The sequence below is a fragment of the Taudactylus pleione genome, unplaced genomic scaffold (assembly GCF_031769625.1).
Source record: "Taudactylus pleione unplaced genomic scaffold, aTauple2 ptg000201l, whole genome shotgun sequence".
Lineage (NCBI taxonomy): Eukaryota > Metazoa > Chordata > Amphibia > Anura > Myobatrachidae > Taudactylus > Taudactylus pleione.
This window is the reverse complement of record NW_028284603.1, coordinates 49,704,803-49,727,733: the sequence shown is the minus strand read 5'-3', so window position 1 is coordinate 49,727,733 and position 22,931 is coordinate 49,704,803. Positions and strand designations below refer to the sequence as shown.

At 41.7% G+C, this 22,931-nt stretch overlaps 1 protein-coding gene across 3 annotated transcripts in view; it reads left to right on the top strand.

The window, feature by feature from the left end:
* The window catches only part of ATL2 (atlastin GTPase 2), a 109,888-nt gene that overhangs the window by 61,094 nt on the left and 25,863 nt on the right, over positions 1–22,931 (top strand). For all 3 annotated transcript variants that reach the window (XM_088477372.1, XM_088477371.1, XM_088477373.1), the window contains exons 2-5: positions 4,268–4,521; positions 15,229–15,363; positions 19,345–19,449; positions 21,807–21,857. In XM_088477372.1, coding sequence (XP_088333498.1) covers positions 4,268–4,521; positions 15,229–15,363; positions 19,345–19,449; positions 21,807–21,857 — 545 coding nt within the window. The remainder of the gene's footprint in view (positions 1–4,267; positions 4,522–15,228; positions 15,364–19,344; positions 19,450–21,806; positions 21,858–22,931) is intronic.

Below are 22,931 nucleotides of genomic sequence, written 5' to 3'. Positions count from 1 at the left end.
TAATATGAAATTGTAGGGGGAATTCAATAGTTTTTTGGGCTACGATGAGTAATGTGCAACTGATGGAGCTGTTCAATTATTTTGCTGATCGGGCGCAACTGCATTACTTATCACGCTTGTTGCGCCCAAATGCATCAGGTTTAGTCCTGGTTAGGGCGTCCAAACAGTGAACTTTTTGCAGATTTCTGCCTGCCATAGTCCTGGGTATTTATGTATATTTATAATATTTCTATAGTTAGTACTGTGGAATACATGCTGCAAAGTAAGAATGCTTTCCAAAATTGCATATTGTTAAATATAAACTATTAACACTTCTAAGTGAATAAACTGGAGAGAAATCCAAATCAATCATTGGTGTGACCACCCTTTGTCTTAAAAACCACATCAATTCTTCTGTGTTCAAGTACACTTGAACACCGTTTTTCTGTGCAGATCAACTGTTCTATATACAGACTGCCCGATTCCTCGTGACTGACGTCACAACTGGGCAGGCATTTACATGCGCCCACCCAGTTGAGCGGTCAATCATTACTGGCCCATGCAGTGAGTGTATGGGCAGTTGACTGCTTGCTGGTACACACTGCCTGACGCACACACGATATATGGACCGTTCAATTGAACAACCGACATGTCAGCCAGTGTGTACGCAGCATAAGGGATTACTCACCTACAGTTCTAATACAAAAAAGTGTGTCATCTGTATACCTAATCTAGAATACAAGGATCGTGACTTGCCCTGTGGTAATATAAACTTCAAATTCCTAGTAAGAACCAATAAAGCATTTAGCCAGTTAGCGTACATTTGTTTCCATTGCTGTACCTAAACTCTAAATAGAAGTTAGATTTATTCCCAATAAAAACTTGCTATGGTTTGGAGAATGTACTCAGAAAATTAAATTGTTGTTTTGTCCATTGGGTTCAGAAAATAGCATTATAACTTGTATATTTTGCTGATTGTGTGTACTTTATTTACGGTATTTACTGTGCTTTATTATGCATAAGGTATATGTTCTACTGTAATGGCTATACTTTGCATAGCTGTATGTGCTGACCATTCTGGAGAAGGGAGTTGGGATCTTCAGTTACGTCTGTTCTAGCTTTTAGTTTGGAGATTGATTGGCTGAATCTTGATGGTCAGTTTTTTTTAGGTCTATAGCTGAAGCACAGGCTGTAGTTGTTAAAAACATAAACTGGAGAGAGACAATACATCGCTAGTACTCTTTCACCATGTGTTTGTATGCCAGCACAAATTCCTAAATATACAGTAACGATTAAGAGAAGTGGTGATCATTATCTCTGTGTAGAAAAGTTCCTGAAGATATTTGAAACCATTAGCTAGTGAAGCTGAAGCTAGATACACACTGACAGATATATCAATTGATCGGTCAATATATCTGCTGCCCGTTGGCCAGTGTGTACCCGCGATGTTGGTGAATGTCGTCGTTCACCGACATATCTCATTGGCTGTGCTGCACAGCCGATGGACAGATATGTCTGCAGATATATCTGTCCATCGGCAAGTGTGTACGGGCGGTCTGCAGATCGCCCGTACACACACACAGCAGCAGCTGCAGGGAGGGTGATGGGACACGCCACCCGGCCGCCGGGACCCGCGGCCAGACACAGATGATGGCCGTTCAGGGTGTATGAACGACCATCATCTGTAGCTATATCTGCAGATCACTCGAACTGCAGACATATCGCTATAGTGTGTACCCAGCTTTAGACTTGCTGTGACCTGAAGAAAGAAATTGAGAGAAGTCTTTGAAGTTGAGAAGTGACCTCTATTTAAAACTGTACTACCACCTTGGGGAGGAGTAGAGTATTATAGCTCTGGGGACTGGTTCTTTTCACTGTCCTGGCTAAAATCAATGACTTATTGGTCCTCCCTCTCAGCACATTTGGTGGCCAAAAATCTAAAAAGACCTATCTGATAAAGCTATTCCATGTCAAAAATAGTTGGTGACAAGTTTCACATGACAATCTATATAAGAATCTGCTAAGGTCTGTCCTGTCTCCTACATGCAAGCGCAGTGGGAGCCAGGGCACGCGCCTAGATGCCGACTGAGGTGGCTTGGAATGTGCGAATTTTATCATGGGATCTCCTAATCGGTTTTTATTCAGAATATCTAAGGATGTACATGTATCTTTCTATCCATAAAAAATACTCCCAGTTAATTTCTTTTAAACGCATCTTTGCTTTTATGAAATTTTATATTTTCTCAAGAGATGCTTTATGTTCAGTGTAGAATGTAGCTTCAAAACCCTTTTGACTTTTGCCTTCTTTTTTTTTTTTTTCAATTATAGCTTTTGTGGGTTTTAGATAAAGATATAGAGATATCTATTTTTTTTTTTATTGTTTTTTTTTTTATAAATTGATGTGTACCTATGTGAGTAACTTACTAATTCACACTGTAGTCCATTTTGTAAAACTTCAATCCTGGAAAGCACAAACCGGTTGTTAAGCTGACCATACACTTGTACGCTATCATCCCATCCAGGAAACCAGTTGACTGGTTGGACCGATAACCTGCTACTATTATCGTCTGTTTGCTCCCACACGCTAGATAACAGCTGAAAACTGTTGATTTCTCCCAACTAGCTGGGCGATTATCACTACAGTACAAGTCAAAAGTTGGAGACTTTCCTCCCCAACTGAAAGATTTTTTTTTTTTTTTTTTATCAGAAGTAAGCGAACACTTCATCCATCTACTGCTACTCACAGTGATGGCACAGTCTGCTGTGCAGGCGGGGGCATGTGTGACCAGCTCTTCACCCTGGATTGTTGACACTGAACCCTCCAGTATTTACCAGCCACTGCCAAGACGCTGGGTGGCTGTGCAACAAGCTTCTGTGTGAGGGGGGTTTACAAGATGCTGTGCAGAAGGGATATAATTGACAGTCTGCAGGAGAGGGGTTGGTTGGCACGGGTTGGGTATGTAATGCTGACAGCCGGGAAGCCACCTGGCTAAGCGCTAACAGTGCCCAGCTTACCTTCGTTTGGGAAGCAGTCTGTCTAGATTCTGGCGTCAGGATTTCGATGCCTGTCTTTAGTCCCCTGTCGGATATTTAGACGCCGGGATTTAGTCAGACTGCTTCCCGGCCGTCCTCATTTTGACCGCATCCCGGCTGGCATATGTGAAACTTTTTTTTTTTTTTCTTATTGTACTAGAAATAGGCGGACAGTGTCGGCCTACTTTGGTGACGTCAAAATTGTTCATTTGGAGAGAAGATTGATGGTCTGATGAAAAAGATGGTTTGGTGTATGGAGTACAATGTTAGTTGGACAGACAAGTTGGATGAAAGTTAATCTAGTCTAGTATATGGCCTGCTTTAATCTTAATAACACTATCCCCATTTTGTCTCTCCATTATTGTGCTTTTTCAAACATTTACTAATATGGATTTTCCTGCAGTCCTGGACAATAGAGAACAACAGTTATGAATGTAGTGCAAATATATACAGGGAGCATTATATGTATACAGAGATCATATCATGCGAATCCCGCTGCAGTAGAAAGACCTACTGGAGCTGAAGTGTTCTATAGAGGTCTGTTCTGACAAAATAAATACATTAAAAATAAATTACATAGGATTACTTTCTCTTTTATAATCCTTTCTACGCAAATGAAAACTTTTTTTTGTGTGTGTGTGTAAAATAAGTTTTTGTTTATTTTTCCATTTACTATGCTTATTTTGTTTTGCCTTTTTAAGACCGAAATGACATTTAAATCTTGGTACTTTGTTTTATGTAGCATTTTATTTTTGTGTGGTCACCGAGGAAGATGACTCTGGAACTCAAGTCTGACTTACTTTACGTGCTCTTTTCTGCTAATTTTCTTTTCCTGCTGCTGTTCTATTTATATACCTATGTAAACATATGGGTTATTTGTTTAGTGCTGTGGTTTTTTTTTATTTGTTAGTAATTGATCTCTGAAGGCTCATTTTATATGTTTGCTTTGTGAAATAGTTGTACAGTAATAATTGTCAAAGTGTTGGGGTGGGGGATTTGCTGCATTGTCTGGCTGCACGTATCGACCAATTACGGTAGTGCCGACATGACAAGTTTTCCAGTGTGGGGGAAAACTTGTGTTGTATCGTACCGGAACCGCTCATGGAGTCAATGTTGGGACCAATATTACCTGTAATTATTTTTCCTGGTCACAATGCACAGGAGTCTGTCATATCTCTAATTCCTTAGTTATCTACTATAATATTGCTAAAAAAATGTATTTTTTTAAATTGATATTTTGTTTGACTCGTTGCAGATGAAGCGAACGGGGAAGACGGTATTCCTGATTCGGAGTCTGACGTAGAGGTGATGGACACGCCACACCCCATCCAGATAGTCTTGGCTCATGAAGACGACCATAATTTTGAGCTGGATGAGAAGGCCTTGGAGAGTGTTTTGCTGCAGGAGCACATATGTGACCTGAACGTGGTTGTCGTGTCTGTAGCTGGTGCTTTTCGTAAAGGGAAATCTTTCTTACTGGATTTTATGCTTCGGTTTATGTACAGTCAGGTAAGCGTTTATGTAATCTTCACCCTACCAATACGTTCACTTTATTTTGCCCAAATTGACTTGTTAACTATAAGTCCATAGAAATTGCTGCAATACATTAACTTTAATATGTAGGAATTTGGACCTGAATGTCGGCAAATAACATCTCCTGTGTTATGACCCATGTTTTCATCTGACAGTCTGATGTTTTATATTCCATTCTGTGCAGTGTTTATACTGTTCTTTAACGTTACCCATGGCCTGACACACAAGTAATGTCTCCCCTCTCTTTCCCTTTTGTTCATTATAACCAAGTTGCTAAGCTTCTGTTACTTGTCCCTTATCCAGAACAGTTTTCCAAACTATTTGTTGCTTTTAAACATTATGTATTTTGTTGTCACAAAGATCAAAAGGAATAGATAGAACAGTACTGTATATGAAGGGCACACTATATGCAGAGAGATTCAAGCTTAAAATATAACTTTTATTTCAATTATATACTAAAATGCACATTCTAGCACTGACATTATCAATAACGGTAACAAAGATAAAAAGCAAAACAGTACCGCAGATAAATGTCTGAATGTTTCTAATAGAAGCGCTCATTCTAGGGGGGAATTTATTTGTTTTTTGGGGGGTTTTTAGGCTGTAAAGGGCACCCGACGGAGCAATTCAGTTGTTGAACCGATCAGGTGTGAATGCTGCGGACAGCCACATTTCTGTGCGAAAAGTCCTGCTTTTAGGTGCCCCAACAGAATTTTTCGCATTGCGCTCTTTAGTTTAGACGGGTTTAGCTGCTATGTGTGGCTAAACCTAATTATTTCGGGTGTGACCAGCGATAATTAATAGGAGCACAGAACATTTGAATTGCTGTGTTGGGCACCCATTAATTATCGTCACCCAAAAAATCGCCCCCATATAGCCCTATTATATAGCCCCCATATAGCCCTATTATATAGCCCCCATATAGCCCTATTAGCGCTTTTCTCTAGATAATACTGTTTTGCCTTTTATATGTTCTATACTGTACATATTCTCATATACCATTACTAATGTGACACATCAGTCTATAATGTACTTGTCATGTGGTTTGTGGTGCCAATTTGAATGTGACTATTTTTCTTTATCTGTTTATACCTCATTTATAGTATGCCATCTAGTCAGCATCACTACACATTTTCAGCAGGTGATATTTTCACCTATTTTTACACCCTTTCACCATAAATACCTTTCTTCTTTTTTACAGGGCAATAGAGTGCTTTAATTAGCTCTGTGCACTGACATTTATCTGTGATTGTTTTATTTTTATATTTATCTGTTCCTGCTATAGATGTTAATGCTAGTATGTGCATTTTATATAATATTGAAATGAGTTCTAATTTAACCATGAATCTCTGCATATAGAATGTGTCCCTTTTACATAGAGTACTGTTCTTTGTAGTATTTTTAGGATATACTACTGTATTTATTTAAATACTATTTAGCTCCTGTGCCAAAGCCCTGCTCCCACCTCCCCTACTTAACTTGCACTAATCATGTATCTTGTTTTGTTAGTTTTCTGTGTTAAATACTATATATGCAATACTCCAGCGGTCCCCCTGTTTAAACAGGTTTACTAATACACCCACTGAATAGTTGAGGGATAATGAAGCACGAAGTCAACAATATAACAATATAATAAAGAAATAATCACCCATTACAATGCAACCTCTTTTTTTTCTTTTTTTTTTTTTTTTCTTCTCTTTCACAGCCACAGAGGACACTGGAATTCAGCGCTGTGGGGTATAGACGGGGTGTAGAGAGGAGCCGGCACTTAAAGAAATTAATAACTGTGACTGGCTCCTCCCCCTCTATGCCCCCCTCATCCCCAGTTTAAGAATGGTGCCTCGTGGGAGCCGGATCCCTGGGCACCATCTGCCTAAAGTTTTATTTCTTTTTCATTTATTTTAAATTTTTTTACTTGAGGACACAGGCCGGGGGAACTATCCGGAGGGACCCGCCGCCGCTTCCTGAAGTCCGGGTCCCAAGTCTTCAGCACATCAGTGCTGCAGGGACCAGACACAACTGTGCGGCTGTTTCCGGGTCCCCATGACACACTGCACATCCGGTGGCATGGCTGGTAAGTGCCTTCAGAGTAGCATGGAAGGCTGGAAGTGCGGTACTTTTAGACAGCTTAGCGCTGTGAATAGCGGTGGAACGGCGGCCATTATCTGCTGTCCGGGGGCCAGTCAGTAGGGGACGGAGCTTCTTCTACATCTCCGGAGGCTGGCTATACTGGGAAAGCAGGCTTCGCCCATTCTCCCGCGCCCTTGTTCCCGCGCAGCCAAGCCAGCTCAGGATTACTGCCTGCAGTCACCGCTTATTCCTGGCAACAGCAGCAGCAGCTCCTCAAGCCAGCTACTTCCTCAGCATCTGCACAACATCTGGTCATATTGGGTTGCTCAGCTCTAGGATTTCAGCTTCGGCAATTGCTGCGTGCGGGGCTTTTTGACTCCGTTCTTGGCAAGAGGACGCTGAGTCCAAAAAGGCGGTGGAGGCGTCACCATTTTCTGGAGGTATGCCTTTTGGTCTGGAACTGGACAAATGGATTTCTCAGGCCACTGGCGGTAAATGCACTTTTCTGCCGTCTTCCTCAGGTTCTACCTCTGCTCCACGGAGGTCTTATTCAGGAACTTCCTTTCATTCCTTTCGAGTTCCCACTAGATTTGGAGGTCGTGCAAGAGGCTCTTCAACAACGGCTAGAGGAACAAGAGGTAAAGGAGGTGGTCGCTCCCTCTTGTCGACAGGACCCCAAGCCTGTCGACAAGCCTGTGGCATGAGGGGCTTCCTGCCCTCCTTGGGGCCCCCATGGTGGGAACTCTGCTTTCTCTTTTTCAGGACGTGTGGTCACAAACTTGCACTGATTTTTGGGTTCGGAATGTCATCTCACAGGGCTACCGAATAGACTTTACGGATCAACCTCCTCTTAATTTTATCACAACAGGTCTTTCCTTCCTGGAAAAGGCGGAAATGTTACAACAGACTATCACGAGGCTCCTAGAGGAGGAAGTTCTGGTTCCAGTACCTTCGCACCAGCAAAAGGAGGGATTTTATTCAAATCTTTTTGTCGTGCCCAAGCCGGACGGCTCTGTCAGACCAATTCTGAACCTAAAATCTCTGTATCATCACTTGGTATATTACAGATTCAAGATGGAGTCCCTGCATTCAGTGATTGCAAGTCTGGAACCGGGAGAATTTCTGCCGTCTTTGGATATCAAGGACGCATATTTACACACTCCCATATGGAGTTTTCATCAGGCCTTTATCCGGTTTGCCATCCGGGAGTCTCACTACCAGTTTTGGGCTCTCTTCATTCAGACTTTCTTCGGCTTCCAGAGTCTTCACGCAAGTCATGGCGGTCATGGTTGCTCTACTTCGTCTTCAAGGTGCATCGATAGTACCATACTTAGACGATCTTCTCCTCAAGGCTCCGTCTCCGGAAAAGCTCCTTCAGCATGTTTTAACCACCTACATCGTGTGACTACACGGTTGGATTATCAATTTTCCAAAGTATCAGTTCCTTCTCAACCCCTCCATTTTCTTTGGATGACACGTAGAGATTTTTTTTCTTCCAAGAGACAAGTCTTCAGCTGTCCAGGAGTTAGTCCTGTTTGTCCTCCCGCCTCGGTTGGTATCAGTGCATCTTTGTATCCATTTACTAGGAAAGATGGTAGCTGCCTTCGAGGCCTTGTAGTTCGGTCGTTTTCACTCCTGGACCTTTCAGCTAGATCTTCTGTCCCAGTGGTCAGGTTGTCATTCTTCACATGCACAGCCTAGTCCGTCTGTCCCCCGAGACGCGCCTTTCCCTACGGTGGCTACAATCCAGCCATGTCTTGGTGGGGCAACGTTTTGGGATTTGGGACTGGGTTTTTCTAACGACGGTGTTGTGGATCATCATTACCAGGGCCCGTTGGTCACTGCAGGAGGCTGCTCTTCCGATTTAAACATTCTGGAGCTCAGGGCGTTTTACAACGCCTTGCGACAGCCCTTCCGTCTTCTGCGAGGACTGGCCATCAGGGTCCAGTCAGACAATGCAACTGCGGTGGCCTACATCAATCAACAGGGCGGAACAAGAAGCCAAGGCACCATGCTGGAGGTTTCTCGCGTTCTTCGTTGGAGCGGAAAGATACGCTTCAGCTCTGTCTGCGGTTTTCATCCCAGGAGTGGACAACTGGGAAGCACATTACCTCAGCCGCCAGGACTTGCATCCAGGGGCATGGGTTCTTCATCCTCAGGTTTTCCAACAGTAGGTACAGCGCTGGGGCAAACCCCAGATAGATCTCATGGCGTCCAGACTCAACAATCAACTTTCGCTCTATTGTTCCCAGACCCGGCAGCGGTGGCAGTGGATACACGAACAGCTTCGTGGCAGTTCCAGTTTGCTTACGTGTTCCCTCCTTTTCCACTACTGCCTCGAGTGCAAACTCATCAAGAGAGAGAAGGTCACTTGCATACTGATAACTCCAAACTGGCCTTGCAGGGCTTGGTTCTCAGATCTGCATTTACTTCTAGCAGATGATCCCTTCAGCAGGGTCCTTTTCATTATCTAAACTTACGGAGACTGTGTTTGACGGCGTGGCTGTTGAAACCGCGCTGTTAAGACCTATGGGCATCACGAGTACTGTTATTCCAACCATGCTTCGAGCTAGGAAACGAGTGACCTCAGCCCACTATCATCTGATCTGGAAGGCTTATGTGGCGGGGTGTTCCTATCTCGTCCTTTTCGTTTAGGTCGTCTCTTGGGTTTTCTGCAGCCGGCTTGAATGCGGGACTGCGGCTGGGATCTTTAAAAGTGCAGGTTTCGGCTCTATTTTTATTTCCAGTTTAAGCTGGCCTTACTTCCTGTGGTTCAGACCATTTTGCAGGTGGTTCTTCGGATTCAGTCTCCTTTTTTGTCCCCCCAACAGCTCCTTGGGACCTCCAACCTGGTATTCTCCTTTCTCCAATCTTCAGTTTTTGAACCTTTTTAGAGACTGTGGACTTGAAGTACCTTACCTGGAAGATGGTGCTTTTGTTGGCCTTTGCTTCAGCCAGAAGGGTTTCTGAGCTGGGCGCTCTCTCGTCGCTCTCCTTACATAGTCTTGGATCGTGCAGTGCTCCGCACTCATTCCACGTTTTTGCCGAAGGTTGTTTCCTTTTTTCATTCTAAGCAGCCTAGCGTGGTTCCTGTGCTGTCTGCGGATCAGCCATCTTCTCAATTCCTGGATGTGGTTCGCACTTTGCGTATTTATGTGGATCAGACGGCTTCCTTGCGGAAGTCTCTTTGTTTGTTCATTATGATTTTGGCTGGCCTGCTTCTAAGCAGACCATAACACGTTGGATCCAACTGACTATTCGTCAGGCTTATGTGATTACTTCTCGGCCTCCGCCTATTCCATTTCGGCATATTCTACGCGCTCGGTTGGCCCTTCATGGGGTGGCCAGGGGGGCTCTCTTTCCCAGCTTTGCTGTGCAGCTACCTGGTCAGGGGCATACGCTTTGTTAGGTTTTATAGGTTTGTCACCTTTGCAGCTTCACATTCTCAATTCAGCCGTTCGGTTCTCCAGGTGTCGCAACGCTCTCTCTCCCGGACGGGTAGCTTTGGGACGTCCCCACAGTACTGAATTCCTGGAAGAAAACAAGATTTTGGTACTCCTAGTTAAATCTGTTTCTTTGAGGCCACAGGGGACACTGGACGCAACTGCGTTGCTCTCTGGTTGTTTCTGGTATGACTGTCAGATTCAAGGCTGTCCTTTGCTGTCCCTGTTTCCCTGTTCTGTTCCTCTTCCTTTCCTAGAGCTGTTTTCTTCTCTCCTTCTCCTTTTGGCTCAGTTCTTAACTGGGGATGAGGGGAGGAAGCCAGTCACACTTCTTAATTTCTTTAAGTGCCGGCTCCTCTCTACACACCGTCTATACCTCAGTGTGCTGAATTCCAGTGTCCCCTGTGGACTTGAAGGAACATCTTGTTTTTTAACTGCGCACATATTTTTAGAATTTTGTTTGTAGTTTTCTGTGTTGTATATCCTACTTTTTGTATTCATCAAAATATTGGGGGGGAATTCAATTCAAAGCGATGTTCCTGGAATTTAGGTCGGCGGCATGATTGCGCAGGTAGAAGTAATTTCTGCACAACCTTGCTATTTAACTCCAAACTCCTGAACAAGTTTCATAGCGCATCCCTTTGAGATAGAGATCTCCATCTCCCTTTCTTCAAGAAGACTCATACAGGCAGGCTGTTTTCGCAACGTTTCGGTTTTAATCCAAAACCATCATCAGGCAGAAAATAACAAGTATGTATATTAATGTAAGCGCTGTGGCCAAGTAATAGTTTTCTGTACTTGCTATTAAATGTCTTTACAAGGGTTTCTGTGGAACCCTTTCTACAACAACCAACCAAATCCGTCAAATTTACTATAGTCCTAAAGGAACATTTCCTGAGTTAGAGCGATATGGGGCAGGACAATGTGTAATTTTTTTCACTGTAGCACCTCTTTGACCACCATGGTTATACGCAGGTATATGCCCAGTTTAAGGAAACAATGGCTTGTTCCATCATTTGTATTGTGGTCCAGGATTCTTTTTGCAGAGTAATAATTATTGCGTTATTTTGCGTACAATGTCACAGGATTCCTAACATTTTTGCAATGCAAGTTATTTATAAATCAGTGTTCTGAAAATACATAGCTGCATGAGAAAGTGGTTACTTTGTGTACTGTGCTGAAGAATGGAACTGAGACCATGCTTGGTGCATGCATGCAATCGTTTTCAACCTAGTGCATCTGCTAGCCAATTTCTAAGGATGATGCCAAGTTTATAGGACTTTTTTTTTTGCCCTTGGCAGGTCAACCATACATTCCAACATCTGTTGTTCTGACTGGTGTCGGGATTCTGCCGTCGGCATCCCAACAGCATGGATAGTGACTACATCCCGTTCTTTAACAATATTTTAAAAGCTAGAACTAAACCATAAAACTTGTATGAATGTAGTGACTATCGGAAATAGCTAGGTTTGTTTATCAAAAGTGGACCAGATATGTGACAACAGAAACTGTTATTCCAAGACAATTGCAGCATTGCATTACAGCTAATATACCGTAGCCAGAAGCTAATATTGGCAGGTAAAGTCGGCTATATACACTGAAGTGCCAAAAGTCATGGGATAACACTATGTAAAGGTAATTGCAGGTAGTGTCACCGTACTGTTTAGTCTTGGAAATGCCCAAACCCTGCATCAGTTGTAATCTGACATCTCAAGTCAGTTTGAACACCATCTTTGCTGCTCATGGCAAGGCTACGTGAATTTTTGGAGTTCAAATGTATCATGATAGAGGGTTCCCCGATGGATGGGACATTCCATATTCCTTGATTTTCAAGTTGTCTGGACATTCAATATTTCTTGATCTATGGTGTCACTTGTGTACCCGGGAATACCTCATAGAAGACACTACGATCCACCGTGGACAACGTGGTGGCCGACCATGGGTGCTTAATGATCGCGATCAGCGGCATCTGGATAGATTTGTGCGTGGTAACAAACAAGTAACACTGGCTCAAATCATATCCACATAGTATGCAGGAGGTACCGGATGCGGGATGTAGTTAATAGACCGGCGGTCTATATCTCGACTGCTATGGGCCTTAAGATAGGTGTCGAAATACCGACGTCTATCTTAACCCGAACGCCGGACCGAACGAGGTAAGTCTGGGCGTCTTGGCACTTAAGCACTTAGCTGTAGGGGGGGGGGTTAGGCTAGGGAAGTTTAGGCGACCCCTGGGGAGGGTTAGGTTAGGGGAAGGGGGGGTTAGGGTTAGGCGCCACTGGGGGGGAGGTTCGGGTTAGGCACCCCCCTGGGAGGGCTACGGTTAGGGTGCAGGAAGGGGGGGGTTTGGGGTTAGGCACCACCCTGGGAGTTTTAGGATTCCGAACCACTAATGGAGGGTTAGAGGGGGGGAGAGGGGAGAGTTACGGTACTTACCAGTGCTAGTCATCGATATTTCGTACCCATTTCCTCTGATGCATATCCAGCAGGTCAGTACAGCGGTCCTTAGCGTCCATGGGATATGGGAGCAGAAGACCCACAAGAGTTAACACTGACACCAGACACAGCGCCTCCCCTGGACTCATGGCATCGCTAATTGAACCCTAGAGGACTGGTAACATATGACATGGTCAGATTAGTCATGGTTCTAGTTGTTTCAGGCTGATGGTAGTGTGTTTTTTTTTTTGTGTGTGGCGCAGACCCCCATGATGCCATGGACCCCAGTTGTCAACAAGGCACTGTGCAGACTGGTGGTGGTTTCATAATGGTGTGCGAGGGTGTTCACATGGAATGTGTTTAGTCTGCCTGGACAAGTCATTGACCGGTAACTGCTACATGCATTGCTTGATGACTATTTGAAGCCCTTCATGGACTTCATGTACCCCCACAATGATGGAATCTACCAGCAGGATAATGCACCATGTCATCGGTCCCAAGTTGGCCAAAATTGGTTCAAGGAGCATTTTGGAGAGTTCTGACGAATGAACCCAACCAAACCCTTATGGGACATGGTGGAGAGGTCCATTCGCACCCAAGATACTGCATCTACAAATATCAGGAAGCTGTGGGAAGCGATCCAGACGGCATAGATCAATATCTCTCCAGAGGTCTTCTGTCCACTTGTGGAACAAATGCCACCTCGAGTTGCTGTACTTCACTGGGCTAGAGGGGGTCCTACACGATACTAGGAATCTATCCCATGACATTTGGCACTTGTATCTCTGGGAAACATTAATATAATCAAATTTTTTCAGTGTTACAATTCTTGAAGCATACTCCTGTATTTGAGCTAAGCAACAAATGAAAGTATTAGAGCAGCGGTGGCCTTGTGAGCCTAAACCTGTGCCCTGCTCTGACTTGATTCACTGTTTGAAAAGAGTAGCCAGCTTCCACTTAGTAAACACCTGCACGCTGCAGGGAGGTCATGCAGCACAACCAGGTGACAAGAAGGGAATGCAGTATATCCCACCCAGCATGGGCTATGGCTGTAAAGGGAAGTAGTATTTTTTTACTAGGATAACCAGGGAGCATGGGGGAAGTTTTGAGTACGTGGGATCTGAGGGCTTGTAGGGGTGTTGGGGCATTGTATGTCTATTGACTCTGAGGGCATGTTGGGTGATTTTAGAATGAAGGAAGTGTGGGTGGTCAAGGTTGTGGATCTGTTTTTTTAATTCTAGAATTTAAGAGTAATGTGTGGCCCTTTAGAAGATTGGAGGTCTTGGAAGGTGAGTCCTAGATAAATTTATACATTGTGTCCGTGTTAGGGACCCACCTGATGAGGTCACCGTGATGTGGTAGTACATTTGGCTAAAGAGGTTTGCCCACCTAAGAACCTCAATAGAAAACCATGTTAATTGATAAAATACTAAATATCAAAATATATAATAAACTTAGTGCTTAGTGTGCATCTGCATTCCCCCCTTTTTTCTCCATTAGGTCTTGGAAGTATGTCAGGTTGCCTAATACTGTATAAGGCTGGGTACACACCTGTGCGACTTGTCCGCTGACCCAGGGGTTGCAGACTGAGTGCTGACATCACACCTGGGCAGGCACTTGTATTTGCTCAGCTATTTGAGATGTCGATGTCAGTGGGTCCCTGCAGCGAGTGTACAGGCGGTCAGCTGGTTGCCATTACACAACACAGCCAGACATGCCGACATATCTGCAAGATTTATCCAAATCGGCTGTGCTGCAGGGCAGATGCAATAGGTCTGTGGACCATAGTATTCAGAGACTCATATCTTCTGTACACATGTACATATTTATTATACAATGTTTGTCGGGTGATTTGAACAACATATCTCTTAAGGGGCCTATCCATTAGACGACTTTTTGAACGATCCGACCAAAGCCAGGGTGTTTTGGTCGGAACATTTAGAAAGTCGTGTAATGGATAGCCGGCAAGGACCAGCGATACGCGTGCACGCTGGATACTTGCCGACCCCAACTATCTGTGGAACTTGCTCGTCAACCTGAAGACGCTCATCAGGTTCTCCATGTTCCCAGATAGGTCGGTCTCCTGCACTGAATGACATTCAGTGAAAGCCGTTCAGTGCGGGCACCGCACCCGGCGACCTGAAGGACTGAAAGCTAGACGTTCAGTTTTTCAGGTCGCCCTTTAGTGTGTACCCGGCTTTAGTTTCCCTCCTTCCTTCGAAGAGAAATTGCCCATAGCAACCAATCGGCTGTCATTTTATAGACTGTGCTAGATAAATGATATAAGTGGATTGGTTGTTGTAAACAACTTCTCCACTTTCTCTTTAGGGTGTTTCATAACCTCTATCCTCCTGTCTCATAATCTTAGATATGCTATACTGAAATAATAACCTATGCTTGCTGTATATGTGGTTAGCCATTTTTATTCTTTATTTTTGCAATTATACAGTAAGTGTTTTGTTATAAATGGTCATAAACTGACTTTGATTCAGCTGGAAGTAAACATGCATAATTATGAGGTTATTTACCAGACCAAAAAAAGCTTTCAGTTATGATCCTTTTTGGCTGTCTCCGCTACATAAAATGTGCGTTCTGCCGAATGATTGAATCTGTGAGCAGTTTGGCCACTCATGTATGACAGATCAGGTTGAGTGACCAGATTGCAAAGCGTGTTGCCAGAGAACATAATCGGCAATTGCTGGGATAAAAACACTTGCCCTTTATCCTTTTCCAGAGCTCCACAACCTGGATTGGTGGAAATTATGAGCCATTGACTGGTTTTACGTGGCGGGGAGGATGTGAGCGAGAAACCACCGGAATACAGATATGGAGTGAAATATTTGTTGTTGATAAACCTGATGGATCTAAGGTAATTTGATGAGTCCTGTTTATGTAGTACAATACTCTGGTGTTACTCTTCATCTACAGTCCACGTAAAAGGTTCTGTTTATGCTGTTGTAGTTATATGCAACAGTTTGGCTACCCTGGACAAATTGCATGTTGCAAATTACTTTTAAAGATGTCCAAACTTTGCAGGGTACAAGGTATAATGTACCACATTTCTGCAAGTTTACTAATGCACAATTCTTATTTATTTGATGAATTTAACAGTTTCAAAAAGAAATGTCTGGGACAAAAGCCAGCACTGCATATGGAAGATCTCCAGAGATTTTCATTAATAAATATGTAGTATGAAAACCATTCCAAAACCTTAATCTTTTGTTCCTGTAGCTACTTCATTATTGATTTTGAGGTATGTTTTAGATCATGGCTTGCTAAAATACCAAATATTATCTTGGCTTCAGTTTCTTCACTGACTCTGGACCAGTAGCTTAGTATATGTTGATGTACAGTAGTTAAAGCCTTTATTTTCACCTGGACAGCATTATGTACATACACACCCAGAGGAATACGTGCTTAGCATCTGGTACTGTGCTCTTCTCTCTAAATCCTAATCTGTTCTATTTAAAATGTATCTCTTGTGGTTGTGGCCAAACAAGTTCCATTTTTGTCATCCTATCAAATGTTCTGTTGTATGTAATGTACTTAATCATGCTCTTCAAAAGTTGACTTTGTAATTAGATCATAATTATATATTCCTTATTGATAGCTCTTCCATGAATTTTTGTGTTGGTAAATCCTGTATTGTGAATCATTACTACGGTTACACCAAACATGTAGTGATATATGCAGATCTAACCAGATTACATGCCAACGTCACAGATCTTTCTACGTCTTCCAGATTTCGTCTGTGGTTCTGCTTAATTTCCATTTCTTATTGATGTTTTTGACAGTGAGATTAACTAGCTGGGAGTATTAGATATCTTTGTATAACCTTCCCTGCTTTGCAGAATTAATTAGCTTTTCTTTTTAAATCCTCGGTCAATTTATTAAAGGAGCACATGGTGGTTTAGGGTAGGCAGAACACCATGATTGGCTAGTGCTGAAATGTTACACCATGTTTAGGTATATTATCTTGAGCAATAGCCCTGAGATCTAAGGGTGTGATTAGGTCCTCCAATGCAATTGACACAGCTACTCTGTCTGATTATTTAACAATTGAGGAACTCAATAGGACCTGACTATTCTAATTCTTTAGATGCTGTCTGAGCAACATAAACAGCCAGTCAGGATACCTGACCAAACCACGTGGGTGCAGTACTATAGAATAGATATTTTCAATGTTATTACTAGCCTTTAGATCCCTGACCATTTTATTTTAACTTTCTATCTTTCATACATTTTCTAATTGTTTATTTCGCTACCTTACTTTTATTCTGTTATACCCCTTTTACACCAACATAAAAATCCTGGATTGTTGTCGGTGTAAATGGATCCACACGGGTCCAGGGACCCGGGGATCGAACTCTTGTATTTTGCAGGGTTGGCCACGGGTCGTTCCCGTGCCATCCTGCTGTGAACACGGTGCGATCCAGGTCACGATGACCCGGATCGTGCCTGGTTGGCCAGCTTCAGTGGCGCTTGGCGATGACTTAATCTCCAAGCGTCCACTGCAATGTGGGAGGAACCGGCTCACTGCAGACCCTGCTCCAGTGTGGACGGCATCCAACTTGGGAATATCCTGGGTCGGCGCCGCAATATGAAAGGGTTCTGTGCCGGCTCTGATCTGGATTTGAACAGTATTCCAACTCCCGGATCAGACCTGGCACTCTGGTGTAAAAGATTTAATAACTTTTTAATAATTGCCAAGTTATATTTGAAATATCGATCAACTACCAATTGAGACACGATAATACTACTCGTTCCAAATTCAGTAAATAGTAATTATTTATGGAAATGTGCAACTACTTACCATGGTTAAGTTTGTACACTGCAGCAGCTGCGTTCTTTTCTGACTGACATTTATTGAAACATGGAGTTTGACCATTAGTGCAAAATCTTCTGCATGAAGTTGTGTATTTGTAAAAGGAAAAATCACTAATAAAAAGATGGTTATTATTGAATCTTCTACTTAGCCAAAGTACATTTTATAATTTACAGCTTTATTGTAAACTACCATTGGGCGGCACGGTTGGCATATCGGTTAGCATTACTGCCTCACAGGACTGAGGTAATGACTTCAAATGACAGTCAAGGCCAATCTGTGTGGGATATGCGTGTGTTCTCTTGTGTTTGCATGGGTTTCCTCCTGTTTCCTTCCACACTCCACAAACATACGGTTAGGTTAGTAGGCTGCTGACAAAAAAGTAACCCTAGTGCTTGTGTGTGTAAATGTTGTAGAGAATATAGACTGTAAGCTACAATGGGGCAGATGTGAATTAATAAATATTCTGTAAATTGCCACAGATTATGTGTTAGCTATATAAATAACTGTAGTCCCATTCCCGGACAGAAGGGGCCTGTGTGACTCCGATCAATCTCCCCTACTGTTTGTAATCTCCATTTGCTAAGCTTTGCCAAAATCAAAGATTGCTGAAATATAAGACAGTGAGTGAAATCCTAATACTGCACACTGTTCAGTGTCAAAAGTTTATCATGCAAACACAGAGGGCCGACTAACTCCATATTTCATGTATGCGGCTGTTGGAAAAGTTATTATAACCCAGCACATTGTAAGAAATGAGAGTGTGACAGTGTGTGTATGAAGCCAGCCTCTCAGCCCCAGAATGGTGTAATTTAAAAAGTCCCAGTTTTATGGGATTGTGTGACAGTGTGTTACCCTGACGAAGTTCAAACCTAGTCAAAAACCTAATCCTGGTCGGACTACACCACCATGCCTAATTTGGTGGAGCTAGGTACAAAACTCTGGACATTCATAAAGGTCAAACAGACACACACTTTCTTGATATAGATATAATATAATTGGCTGCTTCTTCCCAAGTATGAGAAGACCAGCTATTACAAAACAGTAAGTTGATTTTCGTTTATTTTCTGATTACTAGACTCCTTGGCTTAATTTAATGTATGTTTCATTTTGCGAACAAGTTAATAAGAACTCCACTTGGCAGCCCACAGAGTCACATTACATGCACAGAATGTTGGGAGGTCTTTTCTGCAGAGTGCTGCTAGAAGGAGAGGATAACATTGTGGGCAGGAAGACAAGTTCAATATTTAGAGATTGTGAGTAGGGGGTGTTGTGCTACAGAATAGCTGCTTCTAACTTTTATGTGTACATTATTGTACATGTGTCTCAGATCAGTTGCCTTTCTAAAACCTTTAAACACTTTGTAACTTGCATATAAACTTGCAGAGTGACTGCTGCTTCATTTTATACTTTTGGCTGTGATGTTCTGTGCAGTAAAGATTGAAGCACTAGTAGTTAATACATTTGGGCACTTCAAACTATCAGGTTTTTTTTTGAACAGTGTATAAATTGATTAATTATGAGGCTGACATGGACTGATCATTTTATAACCATGAATATACGAGTCACCTGATTCAAGGACGAACAATATTTTTTTATTTATTTTAAACAAAATATTTTATTGGAGGATTTTTACATAAAAATTACAAACAAACAAAACATTATCTTGAATATGAGAGAGATTGAAACACATTCAAAATATATAATTTTAAAGAAGTAAATATATAGTAACAGCATAAACAACTCGGTAATTTAATATATTAGCCAAAAGTAGCACCGATAATTTACTGAGTATTACAATCCATGACGCCCCAAAAATTTTATATTATAACAGAAAGAGAAGAAAAAAAAAGAAAGGAAAATACAAAACAAAGAGAGAGAGGGGGAAATTCAGAGGGAGGGGAAGGGAGGGACGAACAATAATTTTATCTGGATGTGTTCGCTTTCATAACAAGGATGCAATGTTCTACATTGTAGAATTCTTCTAGTGCCCAGTATAACAGTGGGATTTGTGTTCCTTCCTAGGTTGCGGTTCTTCTCATGGACACTCAGGGAGCCTTTGACAGCCAGTCAACAATCAAAGATTGTGCCACGGTTTTTGCCTTAAGCACAATGACCAGCTCTGTCCAGGTATTGGTAAATTTCTAAATACATTTTCTCTGCTTTTTCATATTCTATTGATGACTTTAACTATAGCAAAACTAATATCATCCTTTGCCGTATAAACGGTTTGGACATGGTATGTGAGCAGCTTGGAGCCATGTGCTCATGACTTGATAACCTTTTGCCTGCAGAAATGAGTGGAATTCCATAGCAACATGTAACACACAAACTACCTGTTCTTGCCATTATCAGATTGTACCATATCACATACTTGTAAATTGTAGCACACAGGTTTAATACACAACCCGGCACCTTTAGTCTAGATGTTCTGTATAAAAAGAGGCATAAATAATTGGCATACATGTGTATTTTCCCGTTGGCATCAAATTTAAAATATGCTGCCATTTGGCACTGATGCCTGATTCACTTTGTGTGCACTTTTAAGACTTGCAGCCGGCTAATTGCCGGTGGAGCCATGTCACTGGAAATTACCGCAACAAGCTCCCTCTGCCATTCCCCAGGATGTAGGTGCTAGAAACTGGACTAGGAGGGACCCACCCAAACATATTTTTTCTACACCAACAGCTCAGTTGTGGACCCAATATAATCTCACCTGAGTCTTCCACATACATTGAGGAGGTCTGAGGTCTGCCTGATTCCAACCCCTAGGTGCTAAGCCAGAAGCTGGATCATTTGGCCAGCTCGTATATGCCTACCTAAAAAATATGGTTCTGGAGTTATTAACTTGAAGAAACCCTACTAGCTGTGCAGAAACGCACATTGCTGTTACTGATCTTTTACATATAAAGAAAACCTTAGGTAGGGGAGTCTGCTAACCAGTATTAACCTAATGAGCCCCATGTGGAGGCATAACACCATCCACTTTCTGCTACTTAAGGATCATAATTTAATTTAAGAGGGTGAAAATACAAGGCAATCACAGCCATACTCCCTCTAGCACAATATTTAGGATTTCCTCAAGAGTCTGGTGCAGCCTTCAATAAATATTGTGTTTTTTTTGTTTTCTTGTCCTGTAAGGATATTAAATGATCCCTGTGGCTACACAACCTAGGACTTTCTATAACCAAAATGAAACTGAAACTAACTTCCCTCATTAAACATTATATGATTGTAATATATACTATTATTTCCTGCTAATTACTTTGACTCCCAAACTAAAAAAAAATATTTTCCAGGGTGTGTTCTAAATCATTACTCTGAAAAAATAATTGCTATAATTTGGGATGACTCCTACTGATTACAAATCTATATGGGGAGATACTATTTTAACAATGATATTACACCTGTATATTCTGTCAGTGTATTTTATGTGTCCTCGGAACAACACTCGGCCTTCCATTAGTCGGCTTGCAGTTTTGCATATTGAACCCAATTTTTATTTTACAGGCTTGTAAAGCCATATTTACCAAACAATAACATCACAGAAACAGCCATTTCTAATGGGATTTTACAAGGTTATTTCAGCAATTGTCAGGCATTATGCAGCCCGGCAGTGACCACCAATTCAGGCTAATTAATGCTGTATTCTATATGAAGTATAAGAGAGCTACTGTATCCATGCAAAAGATTTATATGGAATTGATATTTGCTGATTTTATTTTCCTGCAATTGGTTTATTTTATATTGTGCTTTGGTTTACATGTCTTAAACTGACAATTGATAATTAATCAGTGGTTTGGCATAGTGTTTCTCAAACTCCTGATTTCTTGCAGCCTTGAGAGCACCTGAAATTTGCTTCTATTTTATTATTATTACATTTCATATTGAAGACCAGTTTATTTACTATAGCTGTCTCCATTAAAATACATAAATTCTGACTAATGGTCTGTTCAAGTGACCGCTCCTGAGCCTGCTATTGTGCTTAATTGATTTGTTATACCCAGCTAAGAACCTCCATAGACTGACTTATTTTATTTAAGATAGAATGTGGCCTACAAACATATGTAACATGTTTGTCTCTTCTCATGACGTTATACCAATTTTGCTACCAAATTCTACCATGTGTGGACCCACAAACACTTATTCTAAAGGTCTATTGGCTACTGACTCCTTAATCACATGGTGAGGTCCTCAGTCCACCTGGAAGTGGTAAATACAAGGTTTGTCCAGTTTCATTATGGGATCTGGTAGTTTATCCAGCCACCATTATCGTAGGATCTCTGAAACTGGCTCTTCTGTGACCGGATTGGTCCAATTGAGCATACAAAATGGTATAAATGTGTATGCTACTAATTCCCCAAAAAATAATATAGATGGTGAACCCTAACTTCTGCAGTCTCTCTCGTGTGATTCATGTTCCTGTAGTAAAGGTAAATGTTACTTATAACGCTAACCTATATATATTGTTTTCTTATGACCTCTAGGTCTATAATTTATCACAGAACATTCAAGAAGATGATCTGCAGCATTTACAGGTACATTTGGTTATCTAACCTCTGTACATGTATGTTCTCCATATTCTGGTAAACTCTAGTGTTCAATGTAGGTTTATTGTCTATTTTTTATAACTTGTTTTGTGCCAAGCGAAGGCTGGACCCCCTAACTCTCCATCCTAGTTATATAAACTGATGGCATGGGAAGGAAACATGTTAATGTTCTGTAATTACTCTGCTCACATTTACTGTCAGTTCTCCCGGATTTCATCCTCCAACACCGTATATTTTTAATGTCATCTTTCATTATATAACACCTATGCCTGTATGGATCTTTACCTTCCAATTAAAACTTATCTACTCTTGTTCTACTTTTGTAAGTTATGGGTGGAAAAAAGGAGCAATTGCTGTCTGCTGGCATCGGTCTGAGGCACAAAGTAAAGTCGGGGAGAACCTCCCTGCCCTCTTTCGGATTACTTTATTCTTGTAGTTTAAAGGTTTCTCTGCAGGTTGTTGCATTTTGTTTGTTTTTTTTGCCAGTGCTTTCTATCTTCTTAATACTTGGTGAAACTAAATGACAATGAAAGATATTAATATTCTTTTTTCCATTTTAGAACATCACACAATTCTTAATCCCAAGTGTATGCAAAATTCCTTCTAAAGGAAAGCTAATACTTCTTATACTGAGCAATTGTAGTCCTTAACCCTTTATGGGGATAGTGGTATGCCTGTATATCTCAAGTGATAGGGAATATGTTAAATTTTCCCCCTCCCGCTTCTCCTTATTACTAAGTTTATGCCCTGTTAGGTAGAAAATAGATGAGAAATGGTGTAAGGCGATGTAAACAAAAAATAAATAAAACCAATCCGGTGTCTAGTCTGAATCCTGCATATGATAAAGATGGATACTGAATTAGCATATAAGATATAGTGGAGCAGCCTCCACAAGAGCGGTACCCACTTCCTGGGTGCAAGGAGTGTTTGCCACCTATTGTCATGGCAGCTATTTAAATACATTTTATTGTAAAGTTCTTCATGCACTTATTTTCCCAGTATCAGTCTACAAAAATTTTGGAGATTTGGGTTCTTTTTAGGGAAATAATAAAATGTGTATGT